This window comes from Artemia franciscana, chromosome 18, assembly GCF_032884065.1.
Source record: "Artemia franciscana chromosome 18, ASM3288406v1, whole genome shotgun sequence".
Classification (NCBI taxonomy): Eukaryota; Metazoa; Arthropoda; class Branchiopoda; order Anostraca; family Artemiidae; genus Artemia; species Artemia franciscana.
Window position 1 is genome coordinate 27,629,194 of NC_088880.1, and position 19,049 is coordinate 27,648,242.

The window sequence follows — 19,049 nt, forward strand, 5'->3', positions numbered from 1 at the left end:
AATTCCTTTCTCTATAATTTTCTTTTGGCTGCTTAAGAATTATTAATCTTTTATACACAGTTTTTTTTTGCAATGCTATCGCGATAAACCATAAAAATAAAAAGGCAAACTAATTGGATAGATTTGACAACAATCTTCGTTTGCAAAAATTCAAACATTAGCAATATGTTGATTAGACAATTACACCCTCAGAAAAAATACACCTTCTTAAGATATTTCATCCTGTGTGTTTTAATCTTATTAATACGTTTGTATATTTTATCTAATTTTTACATCTTTCTCACCCATGTTTTTTTTTAATATTTAACATTCGCTACTGCCAAAAATTGAACAACTGCATATGGAGATCCAGGGCCGTATCCAGGGGGAGGAGGGACGGACGGGGGGAGTGAACTCCCCACCCTCCTAAATATTTGCCCAACTCGTAAAAACACAACAAAAATGAATCTAAACCAGTTTTTACTCCGTTTTTTGGTACCTCCCCCCGTTTTTTGTGCCCCCCCCCAAAAAAAGGCCCCTTTGGAGGTCTGCTTTATTTAAAAATCAAATCCTAAATTTTCCAGATTTTTAAAGATATCTAACCAGTTCAAACAAACAGATTTCAATTCAACTGTCCTTGGTCTTAAGCAATGGAAACATGATGGGCGTGGTTCAGAATACAGTTAACAATAAAAAGTATCATTATTTTTGTCTCTTGACAGCAGATAATATAAAATACAGACAGTTCATACTAATATAAGTGCAGAATTGAAAACAGTTTTAATCTCTTTTATGCATTATTAATTTTAAAAAACTTTCCGAAGAAGAAGTTTTCTAAAAAAAAGTAAAGGCCATATTAAACTTAAGATCAGAAGAAATAGAAACCTCAAACTCAAAACAAACAGAAATTACTACTAAAGAATAAATGAAACCCAGCACGAACAGAAATTAAATAAACAATCATAGCAAAAAAAGATGCAACAGGGACTAATATAAATTAAGATATAAATCTCAAAACGAGTAAAGCTTAAGTTGAATATCCAATCAGGCTTAAAATTAACAAAAATATTTTGCTACTGTGGCATAAATGAAACCCAAAACGAACAGAAATTAAATAAACGATCCTAGCAAACAAATAAACAATAGTTACTAATATAAATGAGCAAATAAATCTTTCTCCGAGTAAAACTTAAATTGAATATGCAAATTCAGCTTGAAACAAACGAAAATCTCTACAAAGAAGAGTTTGGGTTTTGCCTCCTTCTTTCACTGTAAGTCTAAAACCTGCTGCGTCACTAGTGCTCTATTGAAAACTATATGTATCTTGAACATTCTTGAAAAGTACAAATAAAATCAATCTGAATGTTTGATAGATATTGCTATTAATCGTTGGAAGATCATCAGTTCAAGATTTTAGTTCACTGTAATTTTATTTTTGTTTTCAATGCTGTAATAACTGGAAAAAGAAAATATTTGCAATATAATTCGTTTTCAGTGATGCACCAATGACATAGTAGGCTTTAGACTTTTACAGTTAGGGGAGGGGGCAGTATCTAAACTCTTGTTTGTAGTGAAGCTATATTTGTCTTGAACAATCTTGGAAAGAACTAATAAAATTAAACTAAATATTTTATATATAATGATATTAATTGCTGAAAGCTCATCAGTTCAAAATTTGATTTTACTGTAATTTTTATGTTTATTTTCAATGTTGTAATAAGTAAAACAGAAAATATTTGCAATATATTTCGTTTTCAGTGAAGCACAAATGACAAAGTAGGCTTTAGACTTTTACAGTTAGGGGAGGGGGTAGTATCTAAACTCTTGTTTGTAGTGAAGCTATATTTGTCTTGAACAGTCTTGGAAAGAACTAATAAAATTAAACTAAATATTTTACATATAATGATATTAATTGCTGAAAGCTCATCAGTTCAAAATTTAATTTTACAGTAATTTTTATGTTTATTTTCAATGTTGTAATAAGTACAAAAGAAAATATTTACAATATAATTCGTTTTCAGAAAAGCGCCAATGACGTAGTCGGTTTCCAACTTTTACAGAGAAAGAAGGAGGTAAAACCAGAGCTCTTCTTTGTAAAGCTTTTTGTTTGTTTCAAGCTGCATTTGTACAATCAAGTTTCATTCGTTTTAGGATTCATTTACTAACTTATATTAGTAACTGTTGTTTGTTTGTTTGCTATGATTGTTTATTTAATTTCTGTTCGTTTTGGGTTTCATTTATGCCTCAATAGCTAAATTTTTTTTTATTTTAAGCTTGATCTGCATATTCAACTTAAGTTTACTCGTTCTGAGATTTATTTATTCATTTATATTAGTACCTGTTGTATGTTATCTGGCCATGATTGTTTATTTAATTTCTGTTCGCTTTGGGTTTCATTTATTCTTTAATAGTAATTTCAGGTTGTTTTGAGTTTGATTTATTGTAGGTTTCTATTTCTTCTGATCTTAAGCTTAATAAGACCTTTACTTTTCTTTAGAAAACTTCTTTTTCTGAAAGCTTTTCCTTAAATTAATTTCTGTTCGTTTTTGATTGCCAAAGTTTAAAATTTTTTAAAATTCCCTATTTCAAAATATTTTTTTTTTATTCTAAAATAAATCAACAGTTTTGGCAAGAACTAATAAATTAAACAGAATATTGGATAAATAATGATATTAATTACTGAAAGCTCATCAGCTCAAGATTTTGTTTCACCCAGTCCAGATCTAAAGCTTTGACGCCTCTAGGCCCAAGTATTTTTGCCGCTCTGTTTTAGCAACATTTCCGGGGAACAAAACTTCGGGAATAGTGAAAGCCGCAAGGCCTAGTGGGGTTATTGGCAAATCCTGGTCTGGTTTCACTGCAATTTTAATTTTATTTTCAATGTTGTAATAAGAACAAAAAAAAAATATTTGTAATTTAATTCCTTTTAGTAAAGCGCCAAATACCCAGTAGACCCTATTCTTTTACTGTTAGAAAAACGGGCAGTAACCATACTCTTGTTTGTAGTGAAGACACCATCATTAGAACTACATAACCCCTAGTCCCTGAAGACGACCGCGGTCTAACAACCAATCCTTCATCTAATTCTCACTTGTCTCTGAATTCTGTTCTCCCAATTATTATTATAAAAAAAGGTAAACCAACTTTGCAGAACTTGGTAGCAACTTATACAAGAGAATGATGATTCTAAGTAAGTGAATTGGTTATTTAAGTTAGACAATGATACTTTTACCATTAGGGAGACGAGCAGTAGCCACACTCTTGTTTGTAGCGAAGACACCATCATTAGAAATACATAGCCCCTACTCCCTGAAAACGACCGCAGTCTAACCAATCCTTAATACAATTCTCACTTGTCTCTGAATTCTCTTCTCCCCATTATTATAATCAAAAAAGGTAATTAAGTTTAGCAACACACCCGAATGATAACTAATAATATAATAGTTAACTAAGTTATCAATTAATGACAATAAATATTTAGTGACCATTGATGATAATTGCGTTTCGGAACGCGCTCCAATATTTTCATTTAACTTTATCAACGGCCAAGTTTAAACCAAAAAAACAAATAAAAAAAGATATAGTGTTAAATATAGCAAATAAATTACATACCGCATAGGGTTCTCTAATGTTTGACCTGCTGTAGCCATAATTGTAGATGGATCTTTGGCTGATAAAGTGGTAGTCGTTGTGCCCCTAAGAGGTTTACTGATAGTCTCAGGCTTTTGAACCAATCCATTGGGGGCCTTGAAAGTTTCATCCAGGATTTTTCTGAAACCATAAAAAAGTTTTTTGAAGAGGCAAAAATAAAAGAACTCTAAAGTTTTGAACTGCTTATTAGCAATGCAACTAGATAAAAAAAGAAGAAAAAAGAGGGACTCGTTATCCATCATAGTTTCTAAGAAACAATTACTATGACCCGTAACCGAATAATATAACAACAATAGAGCAGAGAAAGGAAGAGAGAAAAATACAAACATAATACTATGGGCTAAACTTATAATAGAATGCTTGGAGACCCAAAATCTTTTAGAATCACGAGAAAATAAAAGAATATCAGAAAGTTTAGCTTTGAGGGGAGAGGGCAAGGAGTTGGGAAAGTATGAGTCGGTTTAGATGAAAGGGAAAGGGTTATATGATGAAAGGGAATATGATTTCTTTGGAGATGAACATGGTTCAATTATATAATTGGTTCAATTATATAATTGGTTGAGTCTCTCCTTAACAAATTTGAAAGATTAGATTTCATTTTTTCGTGTCCTTAGTAGGAAAATAGTGAATCTTTCAGGAAACATATTTTTGCTAACAGTCCTGACCATCATACCATTCATGACTTGGTATATTATGGTGTAACCCATTAGCGACGAAGACCACACTGCCTTTCCATACCAAACAAATACAAAGTAGAGACAATAGGGAAAATCTTTTCAAGACAGTGGAAATCAGTTCTGTGGATATTTCGGCCCTATGTCCAAGGACCGTCTTCAGCACAATACAAGAACAAGAGAGATATATATATATATATATATATATATATATATATATATATATATATATATATATATATATATATATATATATATATATATATATATATATATATATATATATATATATATATATATAAAATTGAACTTACATCAAATTGCGAGAATTAAAACTAAATAATTAAAAACACTTTTTAAAAAAAGTCCTGGTTGAACTTCGTTGAAGTAAGGATGCTAGGGCTGTTTTTAAAAAAGTTTTAAAGTGTTTTTAATTATTTAGTTTTAATTCTCACATTTTGATGTAAGTTCATTTATATATATATATATATATATATATATATATATATATATATATATATATATATATATATATATATATATATATATATATATATATATATATATATATATATATATATGTATATAGTTTCTCTCTTGTTCTTGTATTGTGCTGAAGACAGCCCTTGGACATAGGGCCGAAATATCCACAGAACTGATTTCCACTGTCTTGAAAAGATTTTCCCTATTGTCTCTACTTTGTATTTGTGTGTAACCCATTCATCACCAATTGACAGGAATTAATCACTATTCCATCGTTATTCCAGGGCAGCACCTGGAAATTTCCTGGGAAGAAATGCTACTAGAAGATTTATTTTCTACAATGATGAAAATGGGAATACTTCCATTCTCTCATTTATGAAAAATTCTCGAGGGGAAGGGGTCCCTGCTGACGCCCATGGGGACCACCTTTGTAAACAAGAGCCAAGAGCTCATATGGTACTTGTGACGAGGGCGGAAGAGCCAAGAGCTCATATGGCACTTTTGACGAGGTCAGAACCTAAAATTAGACTTGGTACTACTAATTTTCATCGTCCTAGCATGTCCAGAAGCACCGAACTCGCAAACGCACTAGAAATAACCCCCCCCCAACTTCCCCAAAGAGAGCGGATCCGGCCTGATTATGTCAATCACGTATCAAGGACTTTTTTTTATTCTTCCCACCAAGTTTTATCCCGATTTTTCCACTCTAAGCGTTTTCCAAGATTTCCGGTTTCCCCTTCCAACTCCCCCCAATGTCACCGGATTCGGTCGGGATTTAAAATAAGAGCTTTGAGACACGAGTTCCTTCTAAATATCAAATTCCTTTAAGATTATATCATCCGTTCGTAAGTTTAAAATACCTCATTTTTTCTATTTTTCCCAAATTAATCGTCCTTCCACTCCTCCCCCCCCCCCAGATGGTCGAATCGGGGAGGCGACTATTTCTAAATTAATCTGGTTTGGTCCCTGATAAACCTGCCAAATTTCATCGTCCTAGCTTATCTGAAAGTGCCCGAACTAGCAAAACCAGGACCAACAGACAGACTGACAGAAATTGTGATGTCACTTGGTAAATACCAAGTGCCATAAAAATTTATTCCAAGAAATCGCCTTGAAAATTGCGGAAATGATGACCACACAATTTATTTTTTTTTTATATTTCGGAGTATTTTGGTGTGTATTATATCGTATCTACTTCCATATTTCGGCTTCTATACCTTCAGTAATTCATTTCCGTATCTATAGTAATCTATAGTAGATATCTTCAACGGTATCAGTATTTCGATATCAATTTTATCTCTATATTTCAGTCTCTATGTTTTTGTAATTCATTTCGCTATCTATAGTTATCTACTATAGATATCTGTAGTAGATACCTTTAGTATAGCAGATGTCTGTAGATATCTAAATGTGCTCTGAACTGATGTCCAGATTAATGGTGATGCATCATTTTCATGGACTCCTTCAACAGTTGTTGGCAACAGTTATAGTTGCCATATCTTTTAATCACCACAGTTACCATTATCCCAGTTCAACTACCTACAACTTACTTGTGCTCCAAGCTAATATCCATGGACGATTTAAGAGTCAATTTTTGTGCTGTTTCTACTTTACTACTCATATCTCTAATGAGTTGAATCAAAGCTTCCAACTGCACTAAATTCAATCCTGGCTCAACTGTCATTGGCCACAATGCTGGCAATACTTTTGTGGCCAAATATTCTTTTGGAATACCAAGTTTCGGCTGTTCAAAAGCCAGTCTGTATATACCTAAAATTAAACATCTAATTAAATTTAAAGTAAATTGAATAAAAAGAGTAATTATAATATGATGGAGCATCGCACAAAACTTTCCTACTGTCGGTCAGTGTTCCAAACATCTAGCAAATTACGAGAGGCTATATGTTCCAGGAAGCTGTTATTTCACTGGAGTACTTTTACAACCACAATAAGTTCGTCCTGAGAGCAAGTGAGTATTTCTAACTGTAGATATTGCATGTATTCAGTAAGCTCCATTAACTGACAATTTACGTAGTTTGGTAGCTACGCACTGTTTTGGCTCGCGGCTAAGGAATAAAGTTGAAAATTTCAGAAAAATTTTGTTAGGGAGGGGGGTTAGAGGACTTATAATTTTGCATTTCAGAAAATTAAGATGAATATTTTTTTTCTGTTCATAAAAAAAGGGTAAATGGTATCATTTTTTTTCCCGAGCTTGTTTCAAGCTGATTTTAAAAACTTAATGCAGTTGTTCCAGTTATTTTCTAACCAGTTTTGGTCTGTCGTAACTCTATCTAAAACGTAAAGTTTTTTTGAAAATGACAATGTAATGTAATAACTTTTTTCTTATAGCCTCTTCAACAAAATAAATAAGCTAATTATTAAAAAAATTATCATAAGACAAAAAAAGTCAAATTTGATTTCGAGTAAAAAAAAAAAGCAGGTTAAAAACATTAAACAAAGCTGGCAAAGTTAAAATTGGCCAAAGAGGGCACAATTAAAATGACAGAATAAATAAAATGAAATTGAATATATAAAATGAAATTTCTGTCATTAAAATGACAGAAAAAAATTATCATAAGACAAAAAAAGTCAAATTTGATTTCTAGTAAAAAAAGAACAACAGGTTAAAAACATTAAACAAAGCTGGCAAAGTTAAAATTGGCTAAAGAGGGCACAATTAAAATGACAGAATGAATAAATAACCAGTCCTTTAACCATTTCTTTAACTATTATTTAAGACAGTCATTTTATCAACCTTACTTTACAACTTTTAAGGGCGTCAATGAGTAGCCTCCAATCTTCCATCAAGTGGACTTCGCGTTGATATTTTTGCACTTATATTGCTAATAACTAGCTGGTTAAATATTGTCCGTGAATACAGAAAATGCTTAAAAAGCGCTGCTGGAGGTGAACTAGCGTCCATTTGTGACTGTTCAGGAAGTACCTTTAGTTCAATCGAAGCTTCCACTCCAATCACCAGAATTAACTTACCTCAGACCTCAGTTCCCTTAGAGGCACACAGGGCATCGGTGAGGAGCCTCTACTCTTCCCTCAAGCGGGCCGCCGAGTAGAGGTTCTTCCACTCTGGGATGAGGCTCGTCTGGAGTGCTCTTTTGTCACGTTCGCACGTTCTAAAAAGCGTGTTCTTTGATTTTTTGGGTGACAGGTGCCTTCCAGTAGCCCGTACTGGAGCATTTTAGGAAATCCATGATCTGGCATACGAAGGACAAGTCCAAGGTATCTCTCTCCAGCTGATCCTTAGGATCCAAAGAATGTAATTATTTTCAAAGGCGGTAAGACGTTTCTCCTGTTCCGCAGTTAGCTCTAGACACTCCACAGAGTAACTCAAAACAGACAAAGTTCCTCGCAGTTCCTGCGAGTACACTGTGGATTTCCAGACCGGTATGCGTCTCTGAAATGCTGCGTGGATTGAGGCTATTCTGGCGCGTAATTCTTTTTCAGGGTCGCCATTGGAAGTTACTGTACTGCCTAACTACTTTGACTTTGTCACGTGTTTTGTGTCTTTATCTCCAAGTTGGATTACCACGGGCGAACTGCAAATTGACATAGCTTTTGTCTTTGGAGCGTTGATTTGTAGTCCGAACTGTTCAGATTTCTTCGCGAGTTTTCAAGGAGCTTCTGAAGCTTCTGCTTGTCGGCTTCTATGAGCCCAGCATCATCAGCAAAATCAACGTCCCGAAGAAGTTTTCCTACAATTCAGATTCGACGTTCATTTATCTGTCCAAAGGTATAATTTTGTCAAATTCGTCAATACATATATATAGTAAATAAATTATCGTAGTTTGTAAATCGTAAGTTATATAGTTCATAAATCAACTATCACAAAATACACAAAAAAGCACATCCACCTCCCCACAAACATATTTGTATAATATCAGTTTCTAATTAGCCTATAACCCGTTATTATGTATATTAGGTCCTAGGCTGATTCCTCCCCATCCCCCGCAGGTAATCACTACCGAGAGGTTCCCCCTTGCAAACAATTATACTCCAAAAAATTACCCTCACATCTAAAAGTGATCAGCCAAAAAGAAATTGTGAAAAATAAAAAAAATGAACAAAAGTAAACATTCTAAAATGAACAAAAAGGAACATTCTACCCATATTCCAAAATATACGTAAAATATATGTCATAGAATATCAAATAGTACTTATATTTTTATTTCTTTGAATTCTTTTTCTTTTCCTGTTTTCAGAGGCCGAGTTTGCAGGGTAAGATAAAGGTTAAAAAATAATTCAAAAATGTGAAATTATGGGGTGGGTAATTCGCGGGGTGAAATTTTCCGGTGGGATTGGCCTCGGGGAATTTTCTAGTAGGGATTTAGCCGGACGTCTATGGTCATGGTATGTCAAAAGATTAAAAGAGGTGACACCTGTATAGTAAAACCAGTAATATCGAACAGTTTATTATAACGAACTGTAGATAAGGAGCAACTCGGCTCAATAATAGCCGAAACTAAAAAACGGAATTCTAATATCAATAGATACATTAAAAGAATCAGCTTATTATGCTGATTCCAAATATATAAGATTCATCGAGTCTAGTATTAGCCATCAAGAGTTACAAGCCTGAGAAAATTCGGCTGATATTTTGAATAGGCTGGAAACATCCCCTAAAATTAAAGGAATCTTAATGAAGATTAAACCGTCAGATTCAGCGCACTAGAGAACCATACTATAGAAATTGCAAGTTCCTATCTGCAAAAATGTGGAATTTTGATATTTTCGCCAGAAGACAGATAACAGACACGTGTTTATTTTTTTTCCGGGGGTGATTGTATCAAAATAATGGTCCTAAGAGATTGGGAGAGGGCACATTTGAGCGAAAATTAAAAGTTTAAGTGCCCTTTTAGAGCAACTAGGCCCCCCTATGCCCTTTTTTTCTAAAAATTATCTCATCAATAATTTTGAGATAACCATTTTGTTCAGCAAAGTCGAAAGACCAAACAATTTATGTCTTTAGGTGTAGAATGACTTCCCACAGTCCGTAGGGAGAGGCCTGTAAGTTATGAAATTCGCTTAGTTAGAAAATGTAATTAATAACTTAAAAAAACGCTTCACTCTATACGGTAAAGTTTTTATTGTTTTTAAAAGTAGAGCTGTGACAAAGAGTCAAATCTTAGCGTAAAGAGTGATGTATTGGGAAGGTGACAGTCCCTTTCATTTAAGGAATAATTTCTGTTCGTTCTAAGTTTTAATGTCGCTCTTTATTTTCAGTTAAAAAGTTTTTTTTTTAATTTGATATATAGAAAGAATTAAAACGGTTATTAAAAACGCAAAAAGGAAGGAAAAGAAGCAAATGCATAGAAAAAAAGGCAACACCTGTACAAGTAACAATAAGTATGAAACTACCGGGACGTTTTGTTAATTTTTCCGTAGCGTAGGAGACAAAAGTTTTTCAATATCTGGAGGTAAAAGAGCGAACGGGGGACAAGATTGGAACGAGTTGAGCAACAGACCAAGGCAGGTGAAATCTGAGTAGGGAGTGTCTTTTGACAAACATAGTTTCCGTGCTAGGGTTTGTCATTGCATTTTTTGAAAACAAAGGCACAACATACCTCTCCTGCACTCAAGCATTCCTAACCTAGGGTTTTTCAGAGGAAGAGAGTAAGGAACTTGACAATTATTCACAAAGCTCTTTTTTCCCAGGAGAGGCCAGGGTATCTTGCGGGACAGGTACATTCAAAATGAGGGCTGAGAAAGGAAGTATAAATCCTTGAAGGATGGGAACGGGCTTAAGGAGCTTAAGAAGCGAGAGCTATTAAGGAGCTTAACGAAGGGGACAGACGCATTAGCATTATGGGTGATATTTGAAACATGGATACCTACTTTAAATTAGAAGAAATTTTAACACCAAAATAATTTAAAGGAGAAGATAGAAATTTAGGAGAACATTCAGAAAAAGAGGTACAGATTTAAGGGAGCAAATTGGTATTATCATGGATCTAAAAATGTCTACTCTCATCTGCAAGTTATTGAGCAAGTTGAAGTGAGGGAGAGAAATAAAATACTCATAGGAATGGCCTTAAAAACCCTAGAAATTATTTCTTTTTTTTCGGGGGGCTGCCACGTTTCGAATGAAGTGATGAGGGATTTTAAAAGGACTTACCAACACAGGCCATAATGATAGCAGATTGGTTTTTACCCGGTAGCTGATTGAGTAGCGGAAGAACTTCATCAAGCACTGTCCATTTGTCCAAATGATCCAAAATCTTTGCGAGCGAAAGCAGTCCTTGCACTCTCAGCTAAGAATGAAAACAATACAAATTTAGCTTAACTGGGTCTTTACTAAGACTTGGCTTAGTAGTCAGAACCAATACAATTAATGACTTCAAAAATGGAATTTCAAAATCTGGAAGAAACACTTTTATACACATGATCCCAATGACCACCTAGCAGGACAGATGGTGCAGCTTCAGCCAGAGGACTGACTATAGGCTCAATCAGATAACAGTCTGCAGCATGCTAGCCATACACTCTTGAGAGACCCTAACCAATATTCATTTAACGAATGAAAGTTCTTAAGCCGAACTGGCCAGACATGACAATAAACAACCAAGAGAGATAGAACTCTACAAAAAGAAAACTTCAAACAAGACGACGGCCAGTAGAATTGAAAGACTAAAACAGAATCGTCATTTATAGTAAGTGCAACTGCAAATTTTCGTTCTTTGGGACTTCCTACAGACTTTGTGTTGGATAAATAACGGACTAAATTTAGAAACTCAGCTATCTCATATAAGAGGAATTGCGTCATATGATGTCATGACATACATCACGTCATTGTAATTTTTTACGTACATTATGTCATTGTAATTTTTACTACAAGACAGCATTTGTAAAAACCAAAATTAAGGCTCTTAACGAATTTTCTCAGACTTCTAACCTATCCCGATCGGTTTTTTATGCGATAATTTCCCAAGATACAAATTTACCCGAAAAAATATGGAGCCGTTTTCGAGAACTTACATTTATAGCCTACACAATTGTTGCTCACCTATAAAGATAGTTTTAATTATACTTTTGAGGATAATGTTGACCTATATACTTTTTATATTTAAATATTTCTGAATACTTTAAATATTATTTTATTATTATGCTACTTATTTTATATTATCATTGCCGTCTTTTTTAGTAGATAGATATATTCAACAACAATTCAACAATGAATTTAGATAGTAAAACGATAATACCATTGCGAAACAAAGCACACTTAAGAATAAAAATACCCCCTCCCCCCCAAAAAAAGTTCTCATGGTCAGAGATTTTTCTTCCATATTAATTCTTTCTATGTTATTAATTCGCTCTATGTATTAATATTTTTATTAATATTATTATTATCGTTATTTATTACTGTGCTAAGTTTATACAGTAATCACTACACATTGTCATAAATATTTCATTATTTTTCTGTAAGTTACGATAATGCGGGTAATTCTAGTGGCATCAGTCGTGTTAATTGGCCCTTAACTTGATTCTAAAAGCTCAAGCTCCAAAGCACTGAACTGGGCAGAAACCAATCATACTAGTGCAACTACTATACCAAAAACTCATCGCCTCATCAGGCCGCATGAGACCAACAGGGCTGTGTACGCTCTTCCTCCACCCCTGTCTATTTTAAGCTTTACTCTTTACCTTCTCAAATAAAGTTTAACCTTTGGTGCTGACATCTTTCTTGGTGACTTCTTCCCCTCTCCTTCGCGAACGATCTACTTTTAGTTTGGTCCCACCCTGGTGACTGAAAAGAAGAGTCTCTAGCGATCTGCTATCCTTCATCCTTAAATGTGTCCTAGCCATCTTAACCTTTCTTTTAGTATAGCCCTAGAAAGTGGGATACAGCCTCATTTTTTGGAGAGCTTGTTGTTTGACATACTGTCAGTCAAACGGGTTCCAAAAATTATCCATAGACAATATCAATCAAACGCCTGTAAACAGTATTCTCCTAATACTTTTTCTTTCGGTTGTTTGAAAATTATGAAGTTTTTGAGAGCAATATCACATTATTATCAGTGTTGCCACGTTGAACACAAAAATAGATGAGAAAATTTAATTGCCTAAATTCGACAACATGATGCACATATTGACAATCTATTTGTTTCCACATACAGCAACACCTTCTTAGACCATTTGATGTCTTATATGTTTAGCTTAATTTTCACCCACGTTTCTTTCTGAATTTTTTTTTTCATTTTTCCAAACTCGAGGATATATTTCGTTCCACCACTTTTACCAAAAACAGTATTTCTGGATATGAAGATCTTTTTGTAGTCAAATTGAATTTCCGATATTTCCTAATTTTTTTTTTAACATATGTTAAGTCGCGTAAATTTTCGCTGAACCAATCCAAACTATAAAATTTCAATTTCATTTCCCTTGGCACTTCCAGCATACGTTTGTCCTTAGTAATTAATAAAGACATACAAATTTTAATCTTAATAGTCTTAACAATTTAATAACCGTTAAACTTAAAATCACTAACATAACCATTTAAATAACAATTTATCTTAACATCTTAATGGTTGATTCATCTGCCTGTTGTAGAAGTGCTCAAACAATCCATTATATACCCTATTTTATGTACATCGATATAATATCTTTATCTTATAATTAGTGCAGACAATATATAAAATAATATTTTTCTTTTTTTATGATAAGACTTATCCATAATTAATCAATATGGCACAAATCTTGAGTAGAAGAAAAAAGATTTGAATAAATTACATAAAATTAAGTGAACTAAAATGACTCCAATCAATCTACAATTTGTCTTCAATTCGCGTTTACTATTTATAACGTTGCAAATAATTGGCTTTCCAATTTGTTTTAGTAACTCATTAGTTTTGTGATTCAAAATTAAAGAGCCCTTGGATTTTGCTAGGATTAAGAGGGATAACTTTTATCATTTTTTTCGCGAATTTAAATAACGTATCGTATTTTGTTGTTGTTTCTTTACTTTTATTACTTTTCTTTTTATTACTTTATTGTTTTATTAAGCCTATTTTAAATCAATGCTTGGTTTCGTTTGCTGAAGTGTTCCGTTTTTCTTCAGCAATTTCATCTAAGTATTTTATATACTCCTCGATTTTGAGGGAAATAAGTAAATAAATAAAATGCTACACAAAAAGAAGAACAAGAACTAAGAAAGCAAAGCAAAAAACATAATATTATCATTGTTCGTTTTTTTTTACTATTATTTTCTTATATTATGATTGTTGCATTTTGCACCGACAGACTGTTTTTTTTTCGCTGTTTTGTGCTGCTATTTTTTTTTCACGTTATATTGTCATATTTTTTATATATTAAAAAATTTCTTTCTTTTTTTACTCTTTTTTATTGATTCTTTTAATTAATTTTTATTCTGTAGCGGCAATATTAAAAGGGCAATATAAATCTACCAATAATATAAACCTAACCGAGTGGTAAGCATGCTGGACCTGAAATTCTTTGTCTGTGATGATAAGCGTTCAAGTGCAGGTGTGGCTGGTTATTTGGTTGGGAACGTGGGTCAGTGGAGTGACTGTCAACGGTTGACCCAGCTCTAAATGGGTGCCTGGAGAAACATTGGGAAGCTTAATACGAAGGCTGTCGAAAAGCACAAGATGGCTGCCCCCCCCCCATTGTAGTTCCTTGTCCAAGGGCTAAAAAAGGAGATCAACGCCCCCAGTAGGGATAGTAAAGTCTTATGTCGTATTCTTTATCCTTTTTTATGAATCTACCAGACTATACTAATTGAGAAAAAAAAAATCCATAAAATATTTACTTACTGAAAGATTGTCTGAGTCCATACAAAGTTTTTTAATTTTCGGAAGCAAGGTTGATCGCAGTATTGGAAAGTCCAACTTAGAAGAAAGCTTCGGTAAAGCAGCAAGACAAGCTTCGGCTAGAGACGGCTGGTCAAGACACCTAGCCACAAGTGGAGTAAGATCACATTTGACCGAATCAATCGAAGATTTGTCCAAAAGAGATTCCAAGTTTTTCAAAAATAACAGAGAAACCTAAAAAAATTAATGCCAATAAGCGAAATCTTAGGAGGAGGGGGCCAATGTGACAAAATAAAGCTGACCAAATTGAAAAAGTTGACCAAACAAAATAGTTGACCAAATTGACAGAGTTATTTTAAAAAAAGAGTGAAAAATAGGAAAAAACACAAGGTATGAAGGCACCACAAAATCTTGGGGGTGGCTCCCTCCCCTCCTCGACCCCCTGGATCCGCCAGTGTAGCAATGTTACGAGAAACATAATGGCATCATATAGCTTATTCTAGCTGATCCACGGTGTTCATTACAAACCATACATCGACTTGAGGTTTTATTAATTTTTGTTCACGTTTAGATCCAGAATAAGACCAAAAAAACGTCAAGCACAAACCCTCCAAAATTATTTCTAAGAGTGTGGAGAGTTCAAAAAGGCCGCAATTTTTATGTTTTCCATGAGGCGATTCTGGGAAAACTTTGTCGCTTGGGAATACGATCTTCAAACTTCGACTCAAAGTTTTTTAATTTACCTCGGACCAATATATATATATAACGCCCCAACGGCGTTATGCCCCAAACGGCGCACTATCACCGTGAATGCTATCCCTATTTTGTAGTAGGGATGGACACTTTATTATAAAAGTTTTTTCAACATCCCTGTTTGAATTCTTGGTCAACTAGACAAAAACAATACAAGAGACAGTTGACAAATACAAGCCAAATCCAAAATGTCAAATTCATAGGCTTTATTAGTTTAAATTTCAACATTAATAGATTTTTTATATATTTTGTATTAATTTTTTTTTCTTTAATTTAAAAATTTTACTTATATTTTTATTATTTTTTAGTTGATTGATATATATATATATATATATATATATATATATATATATATATATATATATATATATATATATATATATATATATATTTAGTTCCTACATATTTTATATTTATTTTTAAATAGTTTATACATTTTTTCATTCGTTTTTTATCTAGTTTATATATTTTTTTTTATATTCGTTAGTTTACTTGATATCCTATTATTCGACTTTATTAAACTTGACTGAACTACCTAAACAAAACTTTCTAAACGGTATTAGTTTATACTTATTAGGGACTTTTAAAGACTCAAATTCCTTTTAAAGGGATGATTTCCCCTAGTATTGCAAAAAGAATCAACCTCCTAGTAAATCTACCCTATGAAAATCAACAGCAAATTAAACATATACGCTTGAGATGTGATTTTGGGATTTTATGGGGTATTTGTCAAGTCTATGAATTTGACATATTGGATTTGGCCTGTATTTGCCAACTGTCTCTTGTATTGTTTTTGTCTAGTTGACCAAGACTTCAAACAGGAATATATAAAGAAAAAGATGTTTTCATACTAATATTCCATGCTGAGTTTTATAATAAAGTGCCTATCCCTACTACAAAACAGGAATATCATTCATGGTGATAGGACGCCATTTGGGGCACCTCTCTGAGGGTGTTAAAAATATTTTTATTGTATCGCTTGGAATGTTGTGACCAAATGTTGCACATGAGCTCAGTGGGTGCCGCATGAGATTAAAAAGAAACGGGCATTGCCTGGAGAAGAGACGATCCTAAATCGCAATTGACTATTATGACAGAGTGACTATTAGTGACAGGCTCTTCGCTCCGCACGAATTGAAAATTCCTGTCACTGTTATGGACTCACTATTACAGATTACTCTGTGAATCAATCCCTTGTTAAATAAGCAAAAGTGGAGAAAAAAGGCGAGGACTACAACAGATTATAAGTTTTGACAATTTTTTGGTCATGTTTAATGAACTTCAAATACTGGTCACAGTCAAACGGCTGACAAAGGCTGTCTACGGACCAAAGTACGGACCAGTAGAAGACCAAAAAAAACCTACAGAAAGTAACCGAGGTTTTTATTCGAGGGGGTAGGGGTATTCCTTCTGGATTACAATTTTTCTTAGAATTATTGCAAAAATTTGTTTATTTGGATTTTTACTGCTTATTTACAAGCCAGACTTTTTCTTTTCTTTTTTTTATTTGGGGGGGGGGGAGCAGGAAAGTTCCAGTTAAAGTGGAAATATTCATTCCTTGCTTTCATAGCTTTTTCCTCATGAACACTTTTTTTTTTAATCTAGATAAAGCTCATACGTTTTATCTGCGTGACAAACTAACCTAGACCAACCTTCCAATTTAAAATAGAGTTTTCAAAGCCTATATAAAAAAGAAAAAAAATGAAGAGGGTGAATATTGGAAGAACTTTTCCTTGTCAGAAAGACACAATTGTCAGAAAACATGAAAATTATTGAATTACTAAAAAACCAATAATGATAATTACCGTATATTATTTATTTTCATTATTTTTATTATTATTTATCAGTTACTGTTAGTTCCTATTGATTTATTTTATTTGTAAATTGACATATTTCATTTATTTGCCTGTTTTTGTACTTTGCTTGAAACTCTCTTGTATGACTTTTTTGAGCCATTTTTTTACATTTCTTTCATAACAAAAAGGTCAAACCTGAACAGGTTCCGTCATTTTCATCAGGCCACGGAGGCCAGGTAGCATAAATTTATCATATTCATCACTTGAAACTTCTTTAGCAATAGATATTAATGAAGGTAGAATAAATGGCACCATTGCCGGAGTTCCTTTACACTCAATGTCCAAACATGGGACTATGCGGCACAACTTGATTCTAGTGGAGAACTGTGGCAGTAGGTCGGGCAAACTTCTGAAAAACTGAGACTTGTGTAGGTTTTCTCGTTGAAACAAGGTATCCAGATAAATGAGGGTTTTAACGCAAGGGTCTTCAAAATAGTTTATCTGGAAAAAATGAAATTATTTTATCACAGAAGTAAAAAAAAAACGAAAACAAAACAAAAAAGGTTGACACAATGGTAAAAAACATAAAAATGAAAGAGGTAAAAATGGCAATAATTAAGGTTTTAAATGGCAAATAATAACGGTAATAATTAAATAAGGATTTTAACGCAAGGGTCTTCAAAATAGCCTATCTAAAAAAAAGGCAAAATAGTAAAAATTTATCATGAATGTAAAAACAACAAAAACAAAGGTTAACACAACGGCAAAAAGGAAAAAAATGAAAGTGGCAAAAATGGTAATAAAAAAGGGTTTAAATGTCGAAATAGCCTATCTGAAAAAAACAAAGCAAACAAAATGGTAAAAATTTATCATAAAGATAAAGAAAAACAACAAAGGTTGACCCAATGGTAAAGAAAATAATGAAAGTGGTAAGAAATGGTAAAAAAAATAGTGAAAATGGTACAACTTGTAAAATAAGCCTGGGTAGCTTGCAGAAGTTAATGCAAGGATCTTCAAAATAGCCAATTTGAAAAAAAATATGAAAAAATCCATCGTAATGGTAAGAAAACAAAAACAAAGATAGACACAAAGGTAAAAAGCAATGAAAAGGTAAAAATGGTAAAAAAAAGGTACATTAATTAGTAGAATAAGCCTGGGTAGCTTACGGAAGTTGAAACAAAGTACTCAGATGAATGAAGGTTTTAACGCAAGGATCTTGAAATAGCCTATATAACACAATCAAACAGAAAGAGCCTTGCCACAATGGAAAGGAATGATCACAATGGTAAAAACATCAACACACCAAATAATGATAATAGAAAAAACTTGTAAAAACACAATGATAAAAATATACAAATTACAAGAATAAACCTCAGCAGCTTACAGACTTTTTTTTTAAGCGTCTAGTTTTTCTACAAAGAATTCTTCAGAGATGGCACCACAGCAGAGACCAACGGCACTGGCTTATAAGACAAACCCTGTCATACGGCAGCGGCAGCCAAGAAGCACAAATACATTATGCTGCTTTATACTTAATCACAACACGATTTAGTTGACAAGATTTCATAACTCAATTTATTCACAATCACTGGGAATATAGTCTACGACATACCCCTTTCATTAATCATCCAACTAGCTAGTTCATATAGAAAATTCCACCATATGGTGAAACATTTAAGTGATTACCGTTTGGCTAATCATGGACACACTTTCGTATCATTATCATCAGCAGAGTCAAGCTCTCTGGGTTTCATATAGTCATAAAGAGATCCCTCCGACAGCGGCACGAGAGGAAATTTATTGAAGTTAACTTCAATAGATTTGGTTACGACAAAAATAGAAAATGAAAGGTAAAAGAAAAGAAAAAAAAGTAATGCCGGGTAAGCAGTGCATAGGAGGTGACCCAAACATGGGCAAATAAACAACAAGAG

At 33.3% G+C, this 19,049-nt stretch overlaps 1 protein-coding gene across 5 annotated transcripts in view; it reads right to left on the reverse strand.

Moving 5' to 3' along the window:
• Positions 1 to 19,049, reverse strand: part of LOC136038829 (SCY1-like protein 2) — an 80,853-nt gene that overhangs the window by 18,076 nt on the left and 43,728 nt on the right. For all 5 annotated transcript variants that reach the window (XM_065722241.1, XM_065722240.1, XM_065722238.1 and 2 more), the window contains 5 exons: positions 17,314 to 17,619; positions 14,573 to 14,803; positions 10,918 to 11,053; positions 6,338 to 6,557; positions 3,592 to 3,750 (listed from right to left, as the gene is read on the reverse strand). In XM_065722241.1, coding sequence (XP_065578313.1) covers positions 3,592 to 3,750; positions 6,338 to 6,557; positions 10,918 to 11,053; positions 14,573 to 14,803; positions 17,314 to 17,619 — 1,052 coding nt within the window. The remainder of the gene's footprint in view (positions 1 to 3,591; positions 3,751 to 6,337; positions 6,558 to 10,917; positions 11,054 to 14,572; positions 14,804 to 17,313; positions 17,620 to 19,049) is intronic.